Raw genomic sequence first — 24,648 nt, 5'->3', positions numbered from 1 at the left:
AGATTTTTTTATGTTTTTTGTAGAATCTAAAACATTTGAAAGAAATGCAGCTTGGAAAACCTTGACACTCTATTGCACTAGAAAAGAGAATGGAGCTCCAACTTTAAAAATATATATATTTTGCTAGACTTAATTGAATCAGGTTTGTCAAACTTAACTAAGTTCTATGGTTGTTTCCACATGACAACTTAATACAGTTAATTTTGATACTTGTAACAAATTAACACACTTTTTTAAAAAGTTGGATCGCCTGTTTTCTTTTTTCAGTGTAGCTGACTTTACAAAGCAGCCAATCAAGAAGCGCCATTAATTTTCCATTATGCAGATTGGCTGCCAGACAGTGAATGAAGACTGAAGATGTTAGGTTTTGTGGAAGTGCTGAGATGATTTTCACTTCATTTAATTTTTCTCATTCACTCAATAATACATATATATGATCATGTAATAAATAAAAGAAACCATGAATGAAAAGGAGCAGAAAGAAGTATAAGCTTATAATATCTACCCCGCATTCACTAAAAAGAAAATTAGCTTATCAGCTCAGAAGACTATTACAGAAGTATTTCAAATACACAAAGAATATATGCAGTTTTCATGCATATTGAGCTATACTTTGTGTCTAAAATAATAAAATAGGAAGAAAACAGTTCTCTTACATTCATAGGATTATGGGGCTGATTCCAATATGCATTACATTGAATATTATTTGAAACAACTGGTTCTAAGTACAATTTTAAAAAGCACAAAATCCATTTAGTTACTTTCCCACTGTGGTGTGAAACAGAACACAGATTTGTTATTCACAGCTTTAATTGAAGGATTTGTCGATCAGTTTTGTGCTCATCTGCTCACAAAGAATGGAGAGGAATCTGTTAATTAGTTAACCTGTTAATTAGATTTCAAAGGTGTCAAAAGTCACATCTCAGGTATGTTGAACATGTGAACAGGATATAAAAATAACCCAACATAAAATAACTTGCAAACACGCCAAAGCTCTCCTAATGTCAGCAGCTGGATTCAATCCAGACATTGCACATTATTGAAGGATTCACCACGATCAATTATGCAGTTCTGTAAATGGTTAAACAATTTTTGGTGACATCTGACATGAACATAATTGCTTGCAGGACTCCTACCTGACGGGACAAAGCGAACAGCAGCAGTGCACAACAAACCAGAAATAATTAGGTTTTGAATTGGCCTAATTACTGAGAGAATGAGCCACCATGACCGCCAGTGACTGACAGGCAAAGTTACAACAAAGCTTCAATTAAATAACCACAAAGCAGGTTTCATTAAAAACGTTTCTTCCCCTCAGATGTTTTTATGGATTAAAGGAAGCAGTATACTTAACAACAGTTTCCTTTGTCTGTCATACAACATACACTGTAAGAAAATTTTGAATTTAAGAAAAGAAAAAATGTCTGGTTAATGTTACAAACATTTCCATCAACTCAAAAAACAAATTTTTATTTTTATTTTTATTTTTATTTTAACTGTTTATCACGTTTAGTCCATCCCAAAGTGAATTCTTCAATATTTTTTACAATGTAGCACTTAGCACATTGACAAACATTTCTGTTTAAAAATTTTAATCTTTTGAATTTTTAAAATGTGTCTCACAAACATTGACATGAAGGAGAAAGTACAGGCAAAAAACTGTTAAAAGTTTTAATGGAAAGTTCCTTTACATTTCTAGGGTAGATTTGCATTTTTTGTGTATTTTTGTGATTTGCATTTTTTGCAGCGTAAACATTTCCTGTGGATGCAGAAAACTTAGACATCATTAAACCTGTCTAATTTTATCATCAACAAAACTAAGTTATCAGACGACGGTAACTTGGGTAGCTTTAAAAAGCTGTTTTTAAATAATTTAAATGTAGTTATTGAAAAAAACAAGCAAAGAATCTAAAAACAACCTGGCTGTATGAAGGTATACTTTGTCTCCTTTTTACATTTTAAGCTAACTTTAAATTGGACTTTATATTACAAGTTATTGTTGTGATCAGAGTCTGAAAAAGTAGTAGCTTCTTAAAGAGACAGGAGACAATTTAAAAGCATTAAATTAGGAACTCAAATTTCTTTTCAATTATTTTGGACAAATAACATAGTTACTTGATTATGCTATAAAATGACTCTATGATCTGTAGAATGAATAAATAACCGAAACAGAATGTGTTATTTAAGGCTAAGTCTATTGCAGGAACAGTTTCACAGTATTTACTGCCTTTCTCTTAATTTAAATTATTTTGGTTTGATTGATGTGACTTGTCACTGCATCGATGCTCATCCAGGTGGCTGAGCGACCTGGACGGCTAACAGCACCTGTTTGTGTTACATATTGAACAGACGCTATTTCAGGCTGCGCTTAACAGGCACTTATTGCCTTAAAATATCCAGTGAATAATTAAAGTCCCAATGAAACAGCATGACTTAAAATTAAGATTAAAACACACATATGATCACATTGAAAATGTTACTAAACCCTGGAATAAAATAATTATTAACAATTAAATGGAGGATGGGGTAAAATTTTATGTTTCTTCAGAATGATGCCAAATAATTTTTCACCTTCTTCTTTTACATATTCAACTTTTTCTGCATAACTGGATGTTTTTTCTGCTAAAGAATCATAACTCAGAGATTTGAGCTTCAGTTTTAACCAGCAACAGAATGTTTAATCAGAAATATATTTATTGTTTTACATAAACAGAACACTATAGTTTTAAATTAAATAAAGCATACAGAAAAAAATATGATTCAAACTTTAAGCTCTAAGGTGATTTAGTTGTAAATCAGGGTAGAAATGATGAAATTTGCAATTATTCTATTATTTTTCTGTTTTTGACAACTGGTGTAGTGTTTTTGTATTTCCTAATGAGCTGATCTTTTTAATTAGACTAAATAATATAGCTCAACCTCTGATGACCCTTGTGTTGGATCACTGTATGTGAACGGAGAAGCTGGAGAAGAAAGAAAAGTCTTTGAATTTGTAATTATGTGAGTAATAATTAACATCCAAGAATAAAAGGTCCCCTGACTAACTATGTCCAAAATTAAATACAATCAGTGATGCTTAAATGTCCCTTACTGGTTGCCTAGAGAAGAAAAGTTTATACTTTGTATAAATCGCATTCAGTGATCATTGTCTTGTTTGAAGATGATATGTAGCTCTGCTAAGAGTTAAAGGGTTTTTGGTATAATGCTAAATCCTCATATCAGCTTCATAAGATTACTTGGTGTTAGACTGCAGAAAAAAAAGTCTAGTACTTATTAGAAACCAGAAATAAAACATCCAACTGTGGAGTTTATCTATTATACTGTCCTTTAAGTGAAAATTTAGGACACCCTACACAATTTTGTTGAATTTTTATATCACATTCAGGCATGTGGATATTAAATAGAGGATTTTTTTATAGCAACAAAAATAAAGATCAACATAAGAATACAAGGAACAGCATACAGAACACCAATCCATACAACAATCAGGAGTCATTTACAGCTAATGAAGTTTAAACTGGGGTACAAATTCTGTTTTGGATGGACAGTAATTTGTTCCCTGTTTTCAGTACCTTTTGCAGAATCACTTTTTAATTTTTTCCAGGGAGAAATAAAAAATAAAAGGATACCTAACCCAAAATGTCCATTTTCCATCTCTTCCAGATGTCTTCCCATTTGTAATGCTGAAGTCTCATTGAGAAAGTGATTCTTTTCATCACAAATATATCATATCCAAATGTAAAGTACTCCTAAATGTGTCCAAATCCAGTTATAAATTAGTAGGGATAGTTTGTCTTTTATAACAATGAAGGAGAAGAAGCTAAAAAAATGATTTCACAATATTGCTGCTGTCATAAAGCATGAAAATTAAGAGTTTTAGAAATGTGTAAACTGGTGAAATATTTTTTTAACGCTTCTTTAAAGCCTGCAAAGATTTTCCTGACAGTATTTGCTCAACTTGTTGTATTTTCGTGTAAATGCAAAGAAACACTTGAGGAGTAACTCTGTTTGTTTCTGTGGATGAATGGCTGAGCTTGTCCTTGGTGGTGACCTCAGACCTAATGAATGTGATAAATGAGGTCAGACTCTGTGAGGCTGTCCTCCTTTGATGAAGGTGATATAAACCAAACAAAAGACGAGTCTAACAGAGATATGCTGAGCTTTGCAGCATGGAGGCATTGTAAACTGTTTTTAAAACCAGTTAAATCTGTATAGTTTGCCTGTGGTGAATAAAGAAATCATCTCACTGTTTATGAGTTTGTGTAATTAAGCTTTTGATTACTTTTTTAATCTCTGCAGTCTCATCATGCTGAATAGTATTTTACCAAATATATTTACTTGTTAAGTATCTTATATGCCATGTATTTATGGCATGCATATATACATGGCCATGTATTTAGCACAAATGTTAGCCACGCAAAGGGATGGAAATACGTTTACAAAAACCTCACTTGCATGTGTATATCAGAGTTTCTGCATTTATCTACCTCTTATGACTCTTCAGCATAAATAACGTTTCTCAGAGAAATCATGCATGCATTCAGGGAAAAATATTACAATATTTATGTATATATTTTTTAAATAAATCAGCCAAAGGGCTAAACCTTTTAATGACTTCTACTACTAGATTAGCACCTGCAAATTAAAAACATTCACATCACTTATTGATTCAGAAACAACATTTTGAACAATATTCTTTTTTCTCTAAGCTTCCTATGAGTAATTATTTTTCTCCATCTGTTTGAACATTTCTGTCCCTGCTGTGTTTGTGGCTGAAGTGGCAAAAGCATGCATATATTATCTGCTGGACTTCATGCATGTTTTGAATCTGTATGTAGAGTTATTAGTGCAAAATGAAAGCAAATAGACAATGCAAAATGTGCAAAAGTGGAGCAAAATGAATTGCTGTTTGAATTGTACAGTTTATATGAATGCAAATTAAATAATAAGCTGGTTGTTTAAATGCGAGTTCTTCTCTATAGGTTAATACATAGATAAAAAAGTAAGGTGTCTTACATAACTGCTCACAGGAGATTTACCTGAGTAAACATCAATAAAAAATAATCCTTTCATGATCAAACGCTGTCTCTTGAGCTCTCTAAGGAAAGCTGAGTTCCAGAAAGCCCAACCAGTAAATAGTCAGGGTGAGCGTGAACAGCTCAGTGTGAAGAGTGAGTCAGTGCAGCTTCAACAAAAGATCTTTTTAAGGTGTGCCACTGAGGAAACCTCGTGTAGGAGTTAAAAACACGCTTTCAAGATATCACATTGTGTGCAAGACTTCTTCTCTAACTTTAATACATTGTCAAGGTTTTTGTGTTCTGGTTTTCACTTTATCAACTCCTACATTTGAGCAAACCTCAGCACAATATACACATTTTAAAACGCACAGGAGACGATGAAGTTCAGGGGGAAAAACAGGAACTCTTGCGGACTGACACCGATTTTTCTTTTCCACCAGTGAAAAGCAGAAAATATTTATAGATAAGCATTGTGTTGATAAGGTGGGTAAGAGCAGCACCATTCATTATTTGCAGAAACAGATTTTTTATTGTGTTATTAGCAGAAATGGGTAGAGTAGTCAAAAGCAGCACTCAAGTAAGAGTAGCTCTACTGCCACATATTTTTACTCAAGTAAGAATAAAAAAGTATTTGGTAAAAATGGTACTGATCATAACATCTAATTTAATGTTTTAAAATATCACCAAACAGACAAAATATAAAGTTATGTGCAAATTCTGGAACTTGTGGATGTCGCTCCCTTCTGTACGTTTTAGAGAACATTTATGACAGAAAAAGATGTGACGCTTAATTTGTGAGAAGCAGTAAAACAAGTTTCCCATACGAGCTTAGCTCCTGCTAAGTGGAGCAGCGCCGCCTGCCTGGTTCCCTCGGCTGTCTCCCCGTCGGGGTTCAGTCCACCTTTCTGCTGGGCCTGGAGCAGGAGGTCACTGATGATGGCTGCTGTGGGCCTGGGGGCCTGAAGCCGGGGCCCGCCGCTCTGCAGCCGTGTTCCTGCTGAGGACTGGTGACAGATGGGAGAGCAGGAACACAGAGTCCTTGAGCTGATCCTGTTGTTTCCTCTCTCTTACTATCACTTGTTTTATTTTTTCTGCCCTGTCTTCTGTTACCTCTCTTACTCTAATGGCTGCCTTTTCATCTTCTCTTCCTTCTTTTTTGTTGTTTTGGTCTCTTGATTTGCTTCCTTCCTCGCTTTCTCAGGCAGAATTGTTCAAATTTTTGTTAATTTACTGGGTTTTGATTCGGATTATTTCCACAATTCAATTTTCAGAGGCATATTTGTTTTTTTATTTGTATTTTTTCATCTCTTTTCACTCTTTCAGTCTGCTCATCCTCACTGCAAAAACACAAAATATGTTTCATTTAGTTTCTAGCACAAATATTCTAGTACACTTGCATTAAGACAAAACTAACTTACAAATAACTTTTCAGCAAGATAAGCAATGTGAAAATGGCAGTTTAATTTACATAAAAACTATGTAAAATCACAGCAAAAAAAATTATGCAAACTTGAAAAATAAAATGTTTTAATTCACAGCTATTTCGTATAATAATATGTGAGTATAATCAAATTTATTTGTTAAAACTACATATGATGGTAAAATAAAACATATGTAACAAAACAATTCAGTTATCATTCAAATACTGGAAAAACTGTAGTTTTTGAAAATACAAAACATGCAAGTGACAAACTTTATGATGTCATGCTGTACGTTTTACATGATTGATGGAAGAATTTACATATATTTTTAGAATACATTTTGATCAGCAACATTCCATTGTGAATCTGGGATGCTGTATTTATTTATATAACAATATAAAATCACAAAAACATTTATGTATTAGATTTGTACAGTAATGTTAAATTTAGCATTGGAGCTTTTTGACAGATTATTTCGCTGGAAGCAAAACATTTTTCACACCTTGTAAGTGAAATAAACTCCCAATAGAACTAGTACTTTATCATCAATATTGTGGAATTACTGACTTAAAATAAGCTCATATTTCTTACTAGTCCTATTTGAAGCATACTAAAATATTTGCAATATAAACTTGATCAAAAATATTTGGTAATTTTTTGTGTTTTTGCTGAATTCTGTGCCTGATGCCTGTGTGGTTTCAGCCTTAAAGTTTGCAGCTACGTATATGTGCCATATAAATGGAAACACACAGATATCCACATGCAGCAGCAGCCTAGACACACCTGGAGGAAATTCACTCAATCATGCATTAATAGCAAAGGAACAAGATGGTAGCAAAGCCATCCATGCACAGAAGCAAGCAGGGATTCAGCAGCTGCACGGTTTGTTCTCGTTTGGCTTATTCACACACATTTAATGCTATCTTCTCATGTTTTTCCATGCTCCCTAAATTAAAACCCAGCCTTTATTTAAATGCTCACACTATAATCCACTTCTTGATGCAACCATCCATAACTTCTGAGAGTTTTTCTTTTAGTTTCCACGCTTCTTCCAGCTAAGCCTCTTCCAACTTTAAAATTAGTCCCGAGGCCTCCGCTGACCTAGAAAGCTGCTTCAAAGCTGAAGTGAGTTATTGCTAGCTCAGTGTGTTTGCTGCTCTGACATTGAAACAGGTTTGATACAATGATCCAAGCCAGTTGAAAGACTTATATTTTTCAAAAAACACAACAATACTGCTGCCATTTTTGGTGTTTATTTAGAAACTGACTTGGAATGAACTCAGATCTCTAGAAACCATTTAGCTTAGCAACATACAAACGGGTTTTAAACACTTCAGTTTGTGATCTAAATTGATTAAGAGTTAGAAGTTTTTCTTCAGTGCTGCAGCTGCCAATCCATTGAGCAATTATTGTTTCTTAAACAATAAATAAACCCCAAATAATTTTTTTAATGCAAATAAACTGTCTAAAGTAGTAAGGGGGTGTCTCCATGTTTCTTGGTACATTTTGACAGTTTTGTGTACAATTTGTTTAACGTTCTATATTTTTGCCGAAGGTCATCTTAGTGCTGCCCTCTGTGGGTGGAATAGTGGTTACTGCAGCCAGATTTTCCTATTGGTTACAGCAGTACAGCTTGGTTGATGTCTTACGCAGACACATGCCCCCAGTGGTGAAACGAGAATTAATCGTTGTCATTTCTCAGGTTTGCATGTGTGATTTATGTGCAATGTGGACAGGAAGTGGAATGCGTCTCCTCTCCTCTTTCTGCGCTGGCTGCTGGCGTTTTGCTCCAAGACAACCTCATGATTCTGACTGCAGTGTTTTCGAAGTACTATGTCAAATTACATGGAAAGTTCAGTGGAAGAAAAGTGTGGCATAAGGCTTCACCTAGAATATTTTATGAAAATAAACTCTTGAGATCTATATATTGCATCTTGAGCTACAATACTGAAATTAATTAACTCTATGATGACGGTCTGATTTATTAAGTTGCACTTGCATGAAATTTATCTTTGCATACAAGTCATACTAAATAGCAAAGAGAGATGGTAATCATCTGATCCATCAGCAATTGTATGTCTGATCTTGTTGAGTACCAACAAAAGTCAGTTCATCCATATTCAGATGAATATATGTAATATAATATATCACCTTTGTAATATAACATCTAAAATAAGAAAACCCTATTTTAGATTTTAAAATATAGTCGTAAATTATTGTGACCACAAGAAGAACAAAACGCCACTTGTTGGTACTTTTTTCATGTTTAGATTTTCTTTCTGTGTCCCATTTTCATCTGATTATTTGAAGACTACCATGCTTTTTGTGAGCTTGGTTTTGTGTTTTGCTTCATTTTGGTATTTTATGTGCATTTATATTCTGTTCACTTGTTTGGTGTGATTTTTATCAGCCATTTCTCCAATTTTGCCAGACCAGCTTCAATTACAGTTGTGCCCTGTTTCTAATCAACCAATGGCTCCTTGTTCAAAAATCACCTCTCCATCTTAAATATGGGTCATTTTAGATGCCATCCTGTTATTCCCATCAGCATTTTTTAAAGTGCAATTGTTTCCTTGGGCCTTTCTCTTTACCATTACATGACAGTAACTCTCTTTTCTGTTATTTGAATTTCTGATTAAGAGGATAAGGTTTTGTAGTTTTTATCAGGAACATATTTTAGTTTGTTTTAATCAATTTTGAGGAATAATTTCCAACTTCCACATGCATGTTAGCTCTTGCATTTCAGATTAATAGTGCCCAATTATATCAGACCATTACGTAGCCATCTACTGCCATTTAAAGGAAATACGCCATTTCACAAGTAAAACACAGAGTTGCTCATTATCTTCTCTAATTAAGCCCCTTAAATCCTGTTTCTTTGGGGGGGTTTTTTGTTCTTGCTGAAGCCGACGCTCTCATCTCTTACTCTGGAGCTCTCCCAACATACAGACTCCACCACAGGCAGCTTCTGATGACTCCAAGGCTTTTGGGAATGACGCCTGTCACAGATTTCCACACAGCCAGTTTGTCACAATCAGACGAGCTAATTAGCCTTGAGCATCAAGATTGCACATGTGAAGGTTTGAGAGAAAGTTAAAATAAACATCAACATATGGGAAAGACAGGGGAAAAAATAAAAGGAACAATAACCAACAAGTAAATTCATAAGCAGAAACAACTTAGAGGTTTTACATCTAAAATATATATTTATGAATGCTCCAACTTTAGCTAAAACTTTTTAACCTCATGGTTTGTCTTTAAATCGGCGATGATCTTATTTCGCCATCATGTTCTTGTCTATATTAGGGAGAGAAAATACTGCACAATATCTGCAGTGTAATCCAATTTTAAATTCCTGTGTGTAATATAAATTCAGCATCATGCATAATGGAAGGACAGAAAAGATATGAGCTCGAACAATGTAATTTTGTGTGTCACGCCTTATTTTAAAGTGTTGGAGCAGAGAAGACTAGTTTTCATTTGAAAACTTTCTGTCATACCTGAGGTCATGCAAAATATTATCCCTCAGTCTTTTGCTTTGTGAAGCTTGCTACTCATGCAAGATTTGGTAAATCTCCTCAAGCTGCAAGGAACAAAGACAGAAAAAGTTTAACTTCTCCTTTGTCTTCCAGCAAATCACAGAGCAGCAGAATGTTTAAGAATAAACTCCTGTGGGTGTTATCTCCAAGCTGAGAGAGTCACTGCTGTTTTTGTGATTGCTCAGAAACACGTTAATAATGTAACTTGGTGACTACATGCAAAGTGTGTGATTAACCAGAATAATGAGATTGAGACAGCGGCAGAAAACGGAGACAGAATCTACTGAGAGTTTAACAAAACAACATGAGCAACTTTACCACACATTTATAGAAACTAAATAATCAAATTGTAGTTTCTGACCGAAATGAATCCTTTCTGTGGCTCAAGTAATGCTTTTCTTTAGTCATCCATTTTTTTTCCCTCACCATGTTCATTATTTTAGATACAAACATAGGAAGTGCTTTTTTAATGGCAAAATCTGCTGCTGTTCATGTTAAACTTACTTTTATTTATTTCAGAGCAGCTATTAAAGGTTTTATATAAAATATGTATTGATTCATTTTACATATATGTGATTTTTCTCTCATGAACTAATAAACAGAAAGTCTGAAAATCATCCTCACAACATTTTTGAAGATTTTTGTGATCAATATTTATTAGGAATGTCTGCTAACTCTAAGATTGAGGCAAAGAAGTAAATTAATATAATGTTGGAAAAGTGATTGAATTATCCTACTATTAAAACTGCAGAATGTAACTTTTATTAAAAAAAAATATTTTTTACTTATTTATTAAAGCTGTCATTATGTTGTGACAGAATAATAATAATATATATAATCTGTGAAAAGATTAATCCACTGTACACGTTATTATCAGGCTAAAATATGCTGGTTCAGACTCATGAAAGAATATATTTTTTATATAAAAATTAATTAGCAGTCCCCTCATGAATGACTGGGGCTTGTCCTGGTACAATATGGCAAGCTCAAGACGTCAGCAGGGAACCTCAAGGTTAGAAATGTCTCATCAATTTCCATGCAAAGCCAGATGTCTCTGCCTTTGAGTTCTTCCTCCAGAGACTTTGCAAGTCTCTACACCAGAGACATGCAGAGACCGAGGTGAAGACAAAGGCCCTAATAAAGACAAGAAGAGTGCCGGACTGAGGTTATTATGGGAGTGGGATGGATTTCAAATTTGCCCAGCGTACTCAAGAAGGCCCAGTTCTCATTATAATCTCTTCTTTTTCTGTGGGTTGGAATTGAGTGCAGAGACAAGGGTTCAGGATTCGTCTGACCACTCTTAAAGCACTGCCTTGTTTCCAGCCATTGAGCCGGAAAGAAGAGCCAATATCTCAAGAGTAAGAGCGCACAGAGTCCCAAGAGAAGGCAGCGAGCTCAGCATGCAGACTGACTCTTCAAATAAGTCTGTGTAGCTGTCGGACTGGATACTTCCAGTTTAAAACTTTGCCAGTCGACCCAGTGAGACCACAGAACCAAAAATAACAAACTCAGAAAATGTAATAACATATCCTGTAAACTCTATTTCTCAAATTTGCAGGAATATTTTTCAGATTTAGCTTTACCGCAAGCTTGGTAAGACCTTAACATGAAATATTTATTATATTTGATGTTGAAAATCAAATATATTTGATATATATACAGCTCTGGAAAAATTTAAGAGACCACCTTAAATGATCTGTTTCTCTGATTTTACTTGTTATAGGTATATTTTTGAGTAAAATGAAAATTATTATTTTATTCTATGAACTGCTGACAACATGTCTCTGAAATTGCAAACAAAATGTTTGTATTTATTTGCAGAAAATGAGAAATGGTCAAAGTAACAAAAAAGATGCAGAGCTTTCAGACCTCAAATAATGCAAAGAAAACAAGTTCATATTCATTTAGAAACAACATTAATGTTATAACCCAGGAAGAGTTCAGAAATCAATATTTAGTGGAATATATACATATAGAGGTGTGTGTGTGTATGATCGATGAAATATATATATATATATATATATATATATATATATATATATATATATATATATATATACACTACAGACCAAATGTTTGGACACAACTGTGTGTCCAAACGTTTGGTCTGTACTGTATATATATACAGTATATATATACTGTATATATATATATATATATATATATATATATATATATATATATATATATATATATATATATATATATATATATATGAGACTTATTTTGTGCTCTTCAATTAAATTTTATTGATTGTTGATTAAAAAGTGAGAAATGTTTAAGATGCACCCATAACGCATATATATTGTTTCTTGACATCTATATGAGAGATATGGCTTCTCACACTCATATAAAATATGGACCCTTTACAGAAATTATTTATTTCAATGTAAATAAATAAATAAATAATAATCTTACTGTGATACCTCTGGCAGTGCACACAAGCCAAATATTTATATGTTTAATAAAAATTCTGACTTCAATCATGTTGTCCCATCTTCACACCTCATAATAAACATAAAATTTTAATTTCCTCGATCAAGCATAAAAATAATCCCTAAATAAAAACACACAGATCAGCCATGTCAGCTGGTGCCTGTAGCAAACAGAAGATGTTTTCTTAGTGAGGATAGATTGGTTCATGACAGCTTTAAAACTGCCTGTGGATGTTTTCGTAAGCCTAAACTCAGAGTAATGACTTCATTTGCTCAGCTCTCTGGTATCTCTTTAATCTGAGAAATGATTGCATCATCAACAATAAACTACATTTAATTTCAAGTTTTGGATTGATGCGATAAGATAGCACTTCATTAAAAAATATCCTAACAATTTCAAGACAACTGAAACACTTCCTTGCAAAAGTATTCATAAGATGCTTAATATTTTATCATATTACGACAACAAACTTGATGTTAGCACATACTGTAGTGTGTATTATATTCATAAATTAGCAACAAGTTGAGTTGCAATGGGCCCTTGTTATTGTATTTCAACAGCCTTTTGTTCAGGCCTTGATCCAAGGTCAAAGTGTACACTTTGCATGAGAATATAAATTTCTGTCAGAGATGACAAAGGACAACAAAGCAATCAAGAGAATTGTTAGTGAAATTACAGCGTCTCTTATCTCTGGGTCGTGATTGTGGCACTTGTTCCATCTATTGCTGCAGCTTTCTGTCAAAGGGAGATAGTGCTGCTGTTTTACCGGCTTGAAATTTGAAATACAAAATCATTTCTATTCAGTTATCCAACTATTAGATGTACCTAGTTTTGCAGCAACGAAAATAAGAATTGTTTATTTATTTCATTGAAGTGACCGTCTCTTTTCTGCTACTTCTGTCAACAGGGGCCACTAAAGACATGGGCAAAATGCTTGGTGGGGAGGAGGAGAAGGACCCTGATGCTCAGAAGAAAGAGGAGGAGAGACAAGAAGCACTGAGGCAACAAGAAGAGGAGAGGAAGGCGAAATATGCAAGAATGGAGGCAGAGAGAGAAAACATCCGACAGGGCATCAGGGACAAGGTCAGGAAATACATCTGGACATTTTCCGTATGTTTTTGGTCAAAATGTGAAATAAAGAGCTTAAAATTACAATTCTTTACCAAAAAATAAAAGAAATAATAAAACAGAAGATATTTTCCTCAATTCTTTTGATTCAGTGCAATAAATTTGTCATTCAACTCCTTTATTTATTAATTTAAATTAGCTATAGGTATTTTTTGGCCCCATCCCTGGTCATAATTTACTGCCACAGATTTTTGCATCCAAGGGTCTGCAAACGCAAACATGGCTGATTTTCTTTCTAGGCAGAATAAAAACATGTTTTCCATCCCATCTCCTGCTGAAACTGACAGCAAGAACTTGCAAGGGAAAAAGAAACCATAGTTGATTTTACCTGTCTGCATTAGATTTGGCAGCCTCCTCGCAGTTACACTGTGTGGGGCTGATGTCCAGTCAAAAATAATAAATTACCAAAATTATCTCAGAAAGCTGAGCCTGCCATAGATGGTAGCTCCAGCAGCTACAATTTAATCCTGTAAAAAGCATTTTATGTGCTCTATTGCTCACTAATCTAAAGTTATTGTGCAGAGATCTGGAGCAATAATTACAAATCTGCAGTGTAAGAATTAATATTATTAGAAAATAAGAGTAATCCATAAAGAGGAATATTTAGAAAACACACTTTATGTAAAATTGAAAGTATTCAAATTAATTGACTCTTTACAAATCCACAAATGACTGAAAAACATTCAAAAATTGTTTGACAAAGAAGCAGAGTTTTGCCATTTGCAAATTTAAGTATGAATTATATATGTAATAAACATAAGGTTATGTAGGTGGATAAAGAGTGGGAATATTGATTTAAGTTTACACTTCCACCCACTACCTTCAATATGTAAAGCAAAAGTTTTGACATTATGCTTCATGATGTTTTTCTTTTTTGAACATATTGGAAAAAAGTAAATAAACAAATGTTTAGTGAAATACAATTCCTTCAGGCTGTAGTTTCTTGATCAGATGTTAAAATTTGATAAAATTATTCAATTTTAATAAAGTCTGTATATTTTAACAGTAGATGAGATACATTCAGGGACAGCTGGTGGGCTAGTAGAGCTAAGCCCATCTTAATCATCCAGTAAGATTGAGCCTTTTTTATTTTTGCAAAGAATGAAAAGCAAATATTGTCTAATTTATAATCTAAATCATTGAATTGTTTTTTTTATTCAATCCTCTCAATACGAATAGTTGACGTCACAACTAAAATAAGTAGTGAATGAAAAGGAGCAGAAAAAATAATAAACTTATGTCTCCTAATCATGTAAAAACAAAATTAGCTGATTAGCACCTGACACATTTCAAATACACAAAAAATAAACAAAAAATACACAACAAAACATCAGCTTATTCAACATCACATCACTCCATCATAATAATTTCCAAATTTATTTTAAATTCAATTTTCCCTTAAAAGAAACTGCTTCATAGCAAGATTATTAGTTCAAATTTTCTTATCTATGCATAAAAGTGAAGTTAGAACCTTAAAGGCTTTAAAAAACACTAAAATTATTGGTTTTGTTTACTGATATTTCAAACTGCAAAGATTTATGATTAATATTTAATTATCCTCTACAGGTGTTTCACGCTTCTGGTAAAATATTACTCTTGACACTGCTAATAATGCATTAAATGTTTGACAGGAAGACTCTTTGAAGAGTTGGAGAATCTCCTCTGAACTCCACAGCGTAAACAGGGAAGGGGGAAACAAGATGAGAGATAAAGTGTGGTTTGACAGCGAGTCTTCGGGAAGTGTTTGACTTTATGCTGTGGAGAGGCGCTGACTAAGCTTGACGGTCTTCACTTTTAACTGATGCAAGCCTTTTGTTGCTTTGGAATAAGCCTGAGAGCGAGAGAGAGAGACGAACAAGACAGATTGGAGGAGGTCGAGTTAAAGCAGCATGAGGGAGAAGTAAAGAGAAGATCTCCAGCAAATATATCAATAAACAATTGCTTCAGTGGCCTTTCGCTGTTAGAAACACTTCCCAAGTTATATGTTGAATCTCAAAACTTTTTGGGTCAAAGCACTTGGACAGAAGGAATGACTACCGTTGGTTTTAGCTGTCAAGTTGTCAACTTAACATAAGTCTTAAATGTACGTGTGATATATATAAAAGAAAAAGGGACGCAGTGCTTTGCTACACTAGGACAACTATAACAAGGTCAGGAAAAAGCTTTTAGAAACAGAAAAAAATAGTGAGGGAGAAGTTATGTTATGTTTGCTTGACTTTAACAACCGTAACATGTAGACGAGGAATTTGGTTTGTTTCGGTTCAGTTAAAAAAAATTTTAAAAAAACACCAACGCTGACAGATCGTCAGTAGAGCACCTGTTTAGATGAGCTAATCAACCACCGCAGTGTTAGCTTAGCTACTAGCAGCGGTAGCTCATCTACCAAAACGAGCACTTATTAATATTCGCAAAATAGATATCAAGCCTAAAAACACAAAAGTGCAACGGACTGAATGTCCGTTACACTGTTTGAAAAACATTCAAACATTTCCCACATTGTGTGGGAAATGTTTGAATGTTCTTTTGGTGTTGAATCGTGAAACATAAAGTAGCGTTGTTGTCAGTTGCTACGGCAACGAGTCTGCGTAGCGCAGCCGACACAGAGAGCAAGAAAAAATAGTTGGTCTTTAACTGTTTTTCTGCGCCATTTTTACCTCTGCTGCTCTGAATCAATAAAACTTACATCTCCAGGTTTCATTTAGTTAACGTTATTGTTCTCCCGGGGCATCGCGGCTATGGACGGCATGGAAAAGAATAGCCCTCCAGCTTTATGCGCATGCGCAAAATTTCCAGATGTAAACAATAACATGCAAAGGGTCCATAGCCTCCATGTGTTAACTTTAAATGTAGCTGCTACTGACTGCTAAGTACAGATTTATTTTCCTCAATCCTATATTTATATTATATCTAAGATTTTATCATTAATTAGGCATATTTAAAAGAAAAATAAAGAGTTACAGTTAAGAAAAAGTCTGCTGGAAGTAGCCATCAGAAAACAAGTATACTAGTCGGAAACAATGTCTAGAGCATTAAGTGACCCTAACAAAGAGTAAATGGAATGACAAAAACTACTTCAATTATTCAATACCACATAGGCGCCAACTGGACATACAGTAGCTGATAGTTGTTTTTGTTTGAGTAATGGTTATAATCCCTGATATTTTCATAAACCGTCTTGCAAATAAAAATCACAATGGAAACAAGGTGTAAAAATACAATTTTCAGACAATAAAAAACATAGATAAATCAATATGTGACATTCAACCTCTTTTATGAGTATTCTTTAAAATATGTAGCAATGCAAAGTGGTTAACTACACATTTTCAATTACAGTACATGGGTTTCAAAAAACCAAGACATGAACAAAAGCCAGTTCTTTAAAGACAAATGGCAAAATGTTATTAAAGTCTGGCCCTGCTGCGTCATTTTTCCTTTCTTGTTTCTGCAGTATGGCATCAAGAAGAAGGAGGAGAAGGAAGCCGAGGCTGCCGCTGCCATGGAGCAGGCCTCAGAGGGCAGCCTTACCCGCCCTAAAAAGGCCGTCCCCACCGGCTGCGGCGATGAGGAGGAAGAGGAGAGCATCGTGGATACTGTCATGAAATTCATTCCAGCCCCTCTGATGGATATGTTCAATAAAAAGTAACAGGGTTTTGCTTGGAAATATGGTTAACTTCTTACAAAATCCTTCTAATTAATGCTGTACCAGCCTGTCCCACTTCAACCTGCCGTCACACTATTCTTCACACTTGTCCAATCCCATCAAACCAAATACTAAGTGTCCTGGAATTACGCAGTGTGCCATGATTTTGTCTTTGAGCTGAACTATCCAATCTCAGACAGTGATTCATACTTTTAATATCATGACAAGAGAATCAGTTATCCTGTTTAAAAAGTACAAAAACACCTACATATATCACTTTATTTAACATCTTTTCAATCCATTTCTCAGAATAAGTTCAAACATTGCCGACAGCCACTTTTTTGTTTGTAAATAATATAAAAGAGTACTATATATGAGTGAAATATGATATATAACAAGATTACTAAGAGTATAAGCCATATTTTTAACTTGTAGGGAATTATCCAAATCATATCAAATTTAATTAAAATTTTCATTTTCCTTTTATGTTCCTGCTAGTTTTTGATACATAGTGTACAGAGATACATGCATTTTTTTTATTGGTTCTTCGTTGTGGCCATTCACCCTTAAATTGATTATTATGTGAATGTGAAATATGAACATGACATTTTAAATGTGTAAAAACAAAGTCAAGTAAGTTTGTGAAGTGAAGGAATTTATTTCTATTGAGACAAATTTGTTTATTTTGTATGCATGCATTTAATACCTACGAGGCGATGTGCATATACTGATTTAAATTGTAGTCATGAAAGAGAAGATGTTGGTATTTCAGGCAATAAATTATTTAATTAAAACATTTCATTCAACTTCACTGTACATTAGGAGATAACTGATTGTTCAAAAGGTTCTTCCATGGAGAAATATTTTCTCTATATGTAAAACTTGTTTTAAAACAGGAGGGTAAAATTATATAAATTCAAAAAGTTCACTGGTTACATTATATTTGATTGTGGCTTAGAAAACTCTGTTTTTGCCAGTGTTATTTAGTCTTCTTTTGAATCAAGACGTGTAAAAACTTTACCTGGCTGGTTAATTTGAAGCTACGTGTAATATCTTTGTGTTTTCTTCTTTTATTTTAATGTAAAAAAAAAAGAATAGAAACTTCACAAACACAACTATGTTGTGTACACACTATATGTGAACAGACAGTGACAATAGTGCAATATATTGTTCAAAATGAAGTTGTCCTGTGTCTGTTGGTTTAACAAACGGGAGTGAAGTCCCAAATCAGCAATAACAGACAATCTTCATTGTTTTGTGTTTCAAAGTTACCCCTAAATGTGTTAGTCGATGTTAACGGCACACACGTGTCAACGTACTGTAACAGTGAAAGTTTTGTAGGTCAGACACATTTATTTAAAGAGGGAAGGTGGGACAATTTGCTTCATGTCGTAAAAGTGTTTTAATCACATGAGCGTTCATCAACTGGAATTCACAAACCGTTCACTGTAATGAGGAAGGCTAACACAATGAGAAATGATTCACAAAGCTTCATGGCCCAACAAGGCAAAATATTTAACATTCCGACAGATTCTGGTCTGTTGTGCTAGGAAATAGCTGCACAAATTCAAATACTTGTACAAATTCTTTTCTATGCCTTTGTTTTTAATTTTACTTCATTCCAGAGTGTCTTGTCGAACATTCCAGATATTTCTGACATTCCACCAGATTTATGCTGGTAATCCACCTACTTAATTGCAGATAATTGCAGTAGGCCTCAGTCAGCTCCTTCTTTGCCTTTTAGACTACTACATCACAATGTAAACCTTAAACTATTTGTGCTTTTATAAGTCAAAAATTGAAGATTGACTCCAATCTACGGTTAAACAGATGAGATGTGTGCCAATGCCAATTAAAGGGTAATATTAGCTGCCATGTACAGAAAGTCCAAAATCAAATCTCTGTAATCATCAATGTGCTTTTGAAAACAGTAACTTAGATATTGTGGTAGATTTTTTTTACTGAATGTTTTGTGATCCACTTGGGCACAGTAGGTGTAGTTGTAGCTGAGGTTTTAAAAACCACACATTTTGCCTCGATGTTGCAGAACTTGTGTATTCCTGTTTCTTCTATAAAGGGTTTAGTTTTTTTGTGTTTTGTAAACTGTATAATTATTTCAGATACAATATAACACACAACACTGGCATAATGCCACCCATAGAGCACATTCCTTTAACGTCTTGTGACTTCATTGCATTTGTAAACTGCCGGCAGCTGTGGCAACATTACGTTAGCAGTCAACCATTTGATAGTTGTTGCCATGTTAGGGAGCAGTTATTTAATTATACCAAAGAATAGTGATGTTGATAGCAGATTTAGTAAAAGAGCTTTCATTTTTGTTTTAGTAAATTCTCAGGTATTATAGCTTGATGTTTGATTAGTAGCCGTTAACTACAGCTGTTGTTGAATTACCGTCAATATAAAGACATATTAGTTTCATTGCTAACAACTTAGCTTGTCAACAGCTACTATTAGTTTTGAATACATTCAGCTAAATAGTAGTTGGGCTACCTAAAATACTGCTAAGCAGTGACATAAAAGTTAAAAAAGGAAGTCATATTTAATATGTTTGCATTTAAACCTGATGGATTCTGATGGCATAAACTCCAGTTTCACGGCTAGCTAGAAACTAGGGTTAGCTAGTTGGTTAAACCTAGGTTTAGCTAAGCTTATCTAAATTGGGTTTAGCTAGCAAAACCTAGCTTTATTTAAAGCAAGCAAGTTGCTCTATTATAGCATTTGATTTTTAAAAGTTTTAAAAGATACAATTCCTGCCTTGAATAAGTTCCCAAGCAACAAAACTTAAACTACTGAGCTAGCAACCTAGCTTTATTGTTCACAACAAAACTTTTTGTTTTGTTGTGAACAAGTTTTTATGGTTGGTCTACAGGTATTTTATTAACATAAATTCATGTCTTTAATAAAGTAGTTTCATTTCTGGCATCCTACTTTATTGATGGCAAGCCAGTTAACACATAGTAACTTTAATTTAACAAAATCCTTAGCCCGGGAATATTTTAGAAACTTTACTTACTCCCTTAAATCAAGCAGTCCTGTCGCTTGTAACATTTTGATTGATGGAAAGTAAGTACATAGACAATTAACTATGATTTTTGAATCTTTTGCCCGGCTAGATAGCTACTAATCCTGCCCTTGATAAAGCCCTTGCTAATAGTGAAAACTGCCTGATCTAAAAAAGAAAGTTACAAGTATTGCCTTTAAGTTCTTTGTTAGCTAGTTTAGCTAGATGCTATATCAGCATCTAATTGAACTAGTAAAGATATTTTGTCATTTCTTCTGAAAGTTTCGAAAATATGCTAACTTTTATTTTAGAATATCTTCAATCCCAGATTTGTTAGAAACTTCAATCACTGCCTTAAAATGAAAAGTCTGATCGCTAGTGAGCTGTTTTTCTTACTGCTAGCAACTTAGGCCACGGTGACATTTAATTTTATCACGTTTGGTCTTAAAATATTTTAGAAAGCTACAATTACTGCCCTTGTGAATGATGCCAAGCAACAACATCTTAGCAAAAATCATGTGTATTCAAAAGTATTTTTCAAATTAATAAAACCCAATCACTGTCTGCATCTAATATTCCACCAAATACAGTCATAAACATTTTTATCATTATCTTATAAATAGAAAATTGATTGCTCTCCTGCTGCCCAAACAAACTGCCCAAGCCCTGGAGGAACTCAATATGTTGCCATTTTGTGAATGTTGAGTCAAAAGCCCACAAAAGTTGAAAGTCACCTATTTATGTCACTCGTGCACTCATTAGTAGGTTTTAAAAACTGCCTGAATATGAATAACATGGCTTCTAGAAGAATAATCCTTTGATGTGACTTGAATGTAACTGTCTGACGTTTCTCTCTTCTTGCATCTGTCTTTTCTCTGTTCTGTATGTGCTGAGGAGATGCTATTTCTGGTGCCGTTTTTTCTCCCTGTCCGTTGTCAGTCCTGTTTTCTGTCCGCTGGTGGCTGGTATTCTGAGTAAAGGAAAAAAAAAAGAAATATGTTTATTTGCTGCATTATTTTGTACTGCAAAAATCTCCTCACCTTTCTCCCAGCCTCTTCCTCTCTGTATCCTCCTTATGTGTTGACAAAAGTGTATGCATGCTTTTGGTGTGCGATGTAGGCAAGGTTGTGGATATAAACGTTTCGTGTCCTCTGTGTTTCAAAGCTCCACCTGTTAGCCTCACTGCATGCTATTTTAGACAAATATTTCAATATGTAACTTTCCTGCAAAAGTGGAATCACCGCACACTGAGAATAAAGTGATTTCATATAATTTTTTATAGTCTTGTGTTTCTGCATTCAAACTGTTAAAAAGCACACTGCAAAAACACAAAATCTTGCCACATAATTTTGGTCTACAAATATTTTAGTATACTTGAAATAAGAGAAAACTAACTTAGAAGCATTTTTTTCAGCAGGATATGAGCGGTTGTTTTAAGTGAATAATTTCTTAATATTGATGAAAATGCATTAGTTCTATTGGTAGACATTTTCCCCATAATTTTCCAATAGAACAAGTACTTTTTCAATATTAAGGAGTTATTGACTTTAAACAAGCTCATATTTCTTGAGAAAAAGTACATTTTCTCTTATTTCAACTAGATCAAAATTTCTCAGTAAGATGTTATGCTTTTGCAGTTTATGTGTTTGGTTTTGGAACCACTGGTATTTCTGCTTTCTGGTAAAAAATCACTCTACATTTCTGAGACTAGGACTTAGCCTTACAGTTGTGGTCCATCCCATTGCATGACGATCAGTACAACATTTAGTGTAAACCACATGTAAATGTGTCTGTCAGTAAATACTGTTTTTCATTCTCGGCATGGCTTTATTTTTTCTTTTAACTGGGATTTTAACATCAATAAAAGTGAAAAGGGCTGTAAACAGAATGCAGTGTGTCGTTCAAATCATGACTGAAGAGAGACTTGACTTGTGATTGTCTCACAGTGATTACACGGACATCAAACAGATAAAATTAGCATCTCTGCCATATAAGCTTTTTGTTCTAAGTGGGTCTTTGATATGAGAATATCCAAAAATTCAAATGCCAGGCAAGGATTATGGATTACTCTTTAAATTTGGTTTATTTCTGCTCAGAAAATTAATTGATTGTTATGCCAATGGTTAGGTAATCAGTTTTGAATTTTAAATTAGCTTTTTATTATTTGTGAGATTTTTGTTATTTCTAAGATCCCTTAAATTGTTCATAAAATGGCAATTTTAGCCCAGATTGGAAGTTATTTATTTCTACTGTGAAAATTACCTTTTAATCTTGTGTTGCAGACAAGTCAACCCAGTAAATCATATAAACACAGTAAAAATAAAAGCATTTTCTTATGCATGATGAATTAGGCTCCATGTGTTGTTCCTTGCACTGGATGAAACTAAATATTTCTTACTGTCTGCTGCAACAGATGTTGAATAAATCATACAGCTCCCCCTATGCAAAATAGATTTGTCAAATGGGAAGGCTGTTATTTGCACTTATGCAAAATTAAATAGAAATATGTCTAGCAAATTAATATGAGTTTTAATATTTGTGAAAATAAACCATAAGCAGTTTTAATTTGAGCTATAACCTTGCAAATTCTTCTTCTTTATCTTATTAATCTAACTTTAATTAAGATTAGCCAATGGACTAAAACTAGAGTGTTATAATGTTCTTGCTTCAAAATGTTTTTGTTTTTTTTATTCTAGATTAAACTTGGTTTTATTGCTACTTGTGAGGAGGGAACATTCTGTTATATTCTTTTCACATTTGCAGGTACAGGTGTGAAAATAACTGTTCCAAACTGTTTTGGTGAAATATCCTCGGTGATGAGCTTTAGGTCTTTGAGGCAAGACAGTGTCTTTGTCATCACCCTAATCTTTATCTCCCTTCACACATTTTCTATAAATCCTGGACATCTAGTTGGGTCATTCTCACATCGCAAATAATGTTTGCAGAATTAAAAGATTACTTTGAGTGTAATTGTGCCTGGGGTATGAGTAGTTTGGGGATCTTTAAGGTGAACTTTTGCCCCTGATAGTAGCCTCCTAGTGGCACCACTGGATGCTTTTATTGCAATAAACTAAAAGTGTATACCACTCCAAAATCCAGATGTTTGAAAGCAGTTCAAAGCATTAAAAAAATGCTACAGGGAACAGCAATGAAGCAGATGTCAGAATGTGTTGTGATACCAGGAGCGTGACTAGATTTATTTTGTTTTGGGGGGACAGCAGAAACACAAACTGCTCTCTAAAATTGCAATTTAATCTAAATGCACAACACTGGGCAAAATTTTGAACAACAAAACTATTTAATGAACAAAACAAAACACATGGCTCTGTTCAGGATGTGAAAACTTTGCAGTAGATTTGTTAGTTACAGTGGTTTAGGACCCAGGCTAATTTTTCTAGTCGTTATCCTGTTTAGCTTAGCATAGCTTAACTGTAGCTATTTTTAGAGCTGTTATGCTAACTCTATTCATCTTATCAACTTAAAGTGAAAATTATTGAACCATTATAGACTAGAGATTAATTATTCTGCTTTGCTACTTTGCTATAATATCATGTATTTGTAGGTAAAGGTTAATATGTATCTCATTTCAAACAATGAACAAAGGTTTTTAATAGTGGTTGTGAAACAACAAAATGAGCATTTTTATCATCTACTGACAGATAAAACGTTAAACTATGATCTGATTTGCAACCAGTTTTCTCTCATACATTTTACATTTTGACACCAGTTGACGCAGCAACATTTCCAGTTCAACATTTCTCCATCTGATTGCCTTGATTTTCACCTAATCCACCTCCACTGAACACTGTTAATGGCTCAGGACCTGGCTGCTCGTTCTGCAGTAGGACTGCGATATATCTGGTGGTTTTACTGCGCCGCTGCCTTTCCGCCACTTCAGGCTGTTGAACACACACGAGAGCGCCGCCTCCTCAAGTCTCCCAGCAGGAAATGGAGGTATAAATCAATTCCATTAGTATTCATGCTTTGAGGTAGCCTTTTCAGACCAGGCTGCCTTTGTGCTCTCTGAACAGCACTCTGGCTGCAGGAAAGTCACAGCTCTATTGCTGTCCTGTAGACATGAAACAGTCACTGTCAATTAATCACTCTCCACTGGGCACTGGCTCCCAGTCATATACCCCAGCTGGTATGCACCATCCAGACACTAATTTATCTTTGGAGCTGAGAAAGTTGATTACAATCACAATCGTTAATTTAGACTTTTCTGTTAATATCTTAATTTGCTCTTTTTGTGTTGAGATGACAGGATTTGGTGATCAGATTTTGGCAGTAAAATCTTACTTATTAGATTTCGATCACTTTGAAGCCTCAGTTTTGAGTTTTTGCTTTGAATAGACACAATGTCTTCAGCCAGAACTATCCGTTCAAGGAACGGATTGTTAGTAGCTGCCTTTTCCATTGACTACTGGCAGAAACGACAAAGAAG

The 24,648-nt window shown here is 34.2% G+C and overlaps 1 protein-coding gene across 1 annotated transcript in view; it reads left to right on the top strand.

The window, feature by feature from the left end:
- LOC116714189 (complexin-2) overlaps positions 1-22,092 on the top strand; it is a 58,485-nt gene extending 36,393 nt beyond the window's left edge. Inside the window, exons 3-4 of the mRNA XM_032554565.1 lie at positions 13,322-13,497; positions 16,991-22,092. Coding sequence (XP_032410456.1) covers positions 13,322-13,497; positions 16,991-17,185 — 371 coding nt within the window. The 3' untranslated portion in view covers positions 17,186-22,092. The remainder of the gene's footprint in view (positions 1-13,321; positions 13,498-16,990) is intronic.
- Positions 22,093-24,648: the final 2,556 nt, after the last annotated feature.

Source organism: Xiphophorus hellerii, chromosome 23 (genome assembly GCF_003331165.1).
Source record: "Xiphophorus hellerii strain 12219 chromosome 23, Xiphophorus_hellerii-4.1, whole genome shotgun sequence".
NCBI classification, from domain to species: Eukaryota; Metazoa; Chordata; class Actinopteri; order Cyprinodontiformes; family Poeciliidae; genus Xiphophorus; species Xiphophorus hellerii.
This window is presented reverse-complemented; position numbering and strand designations above follow the sequence as displayed.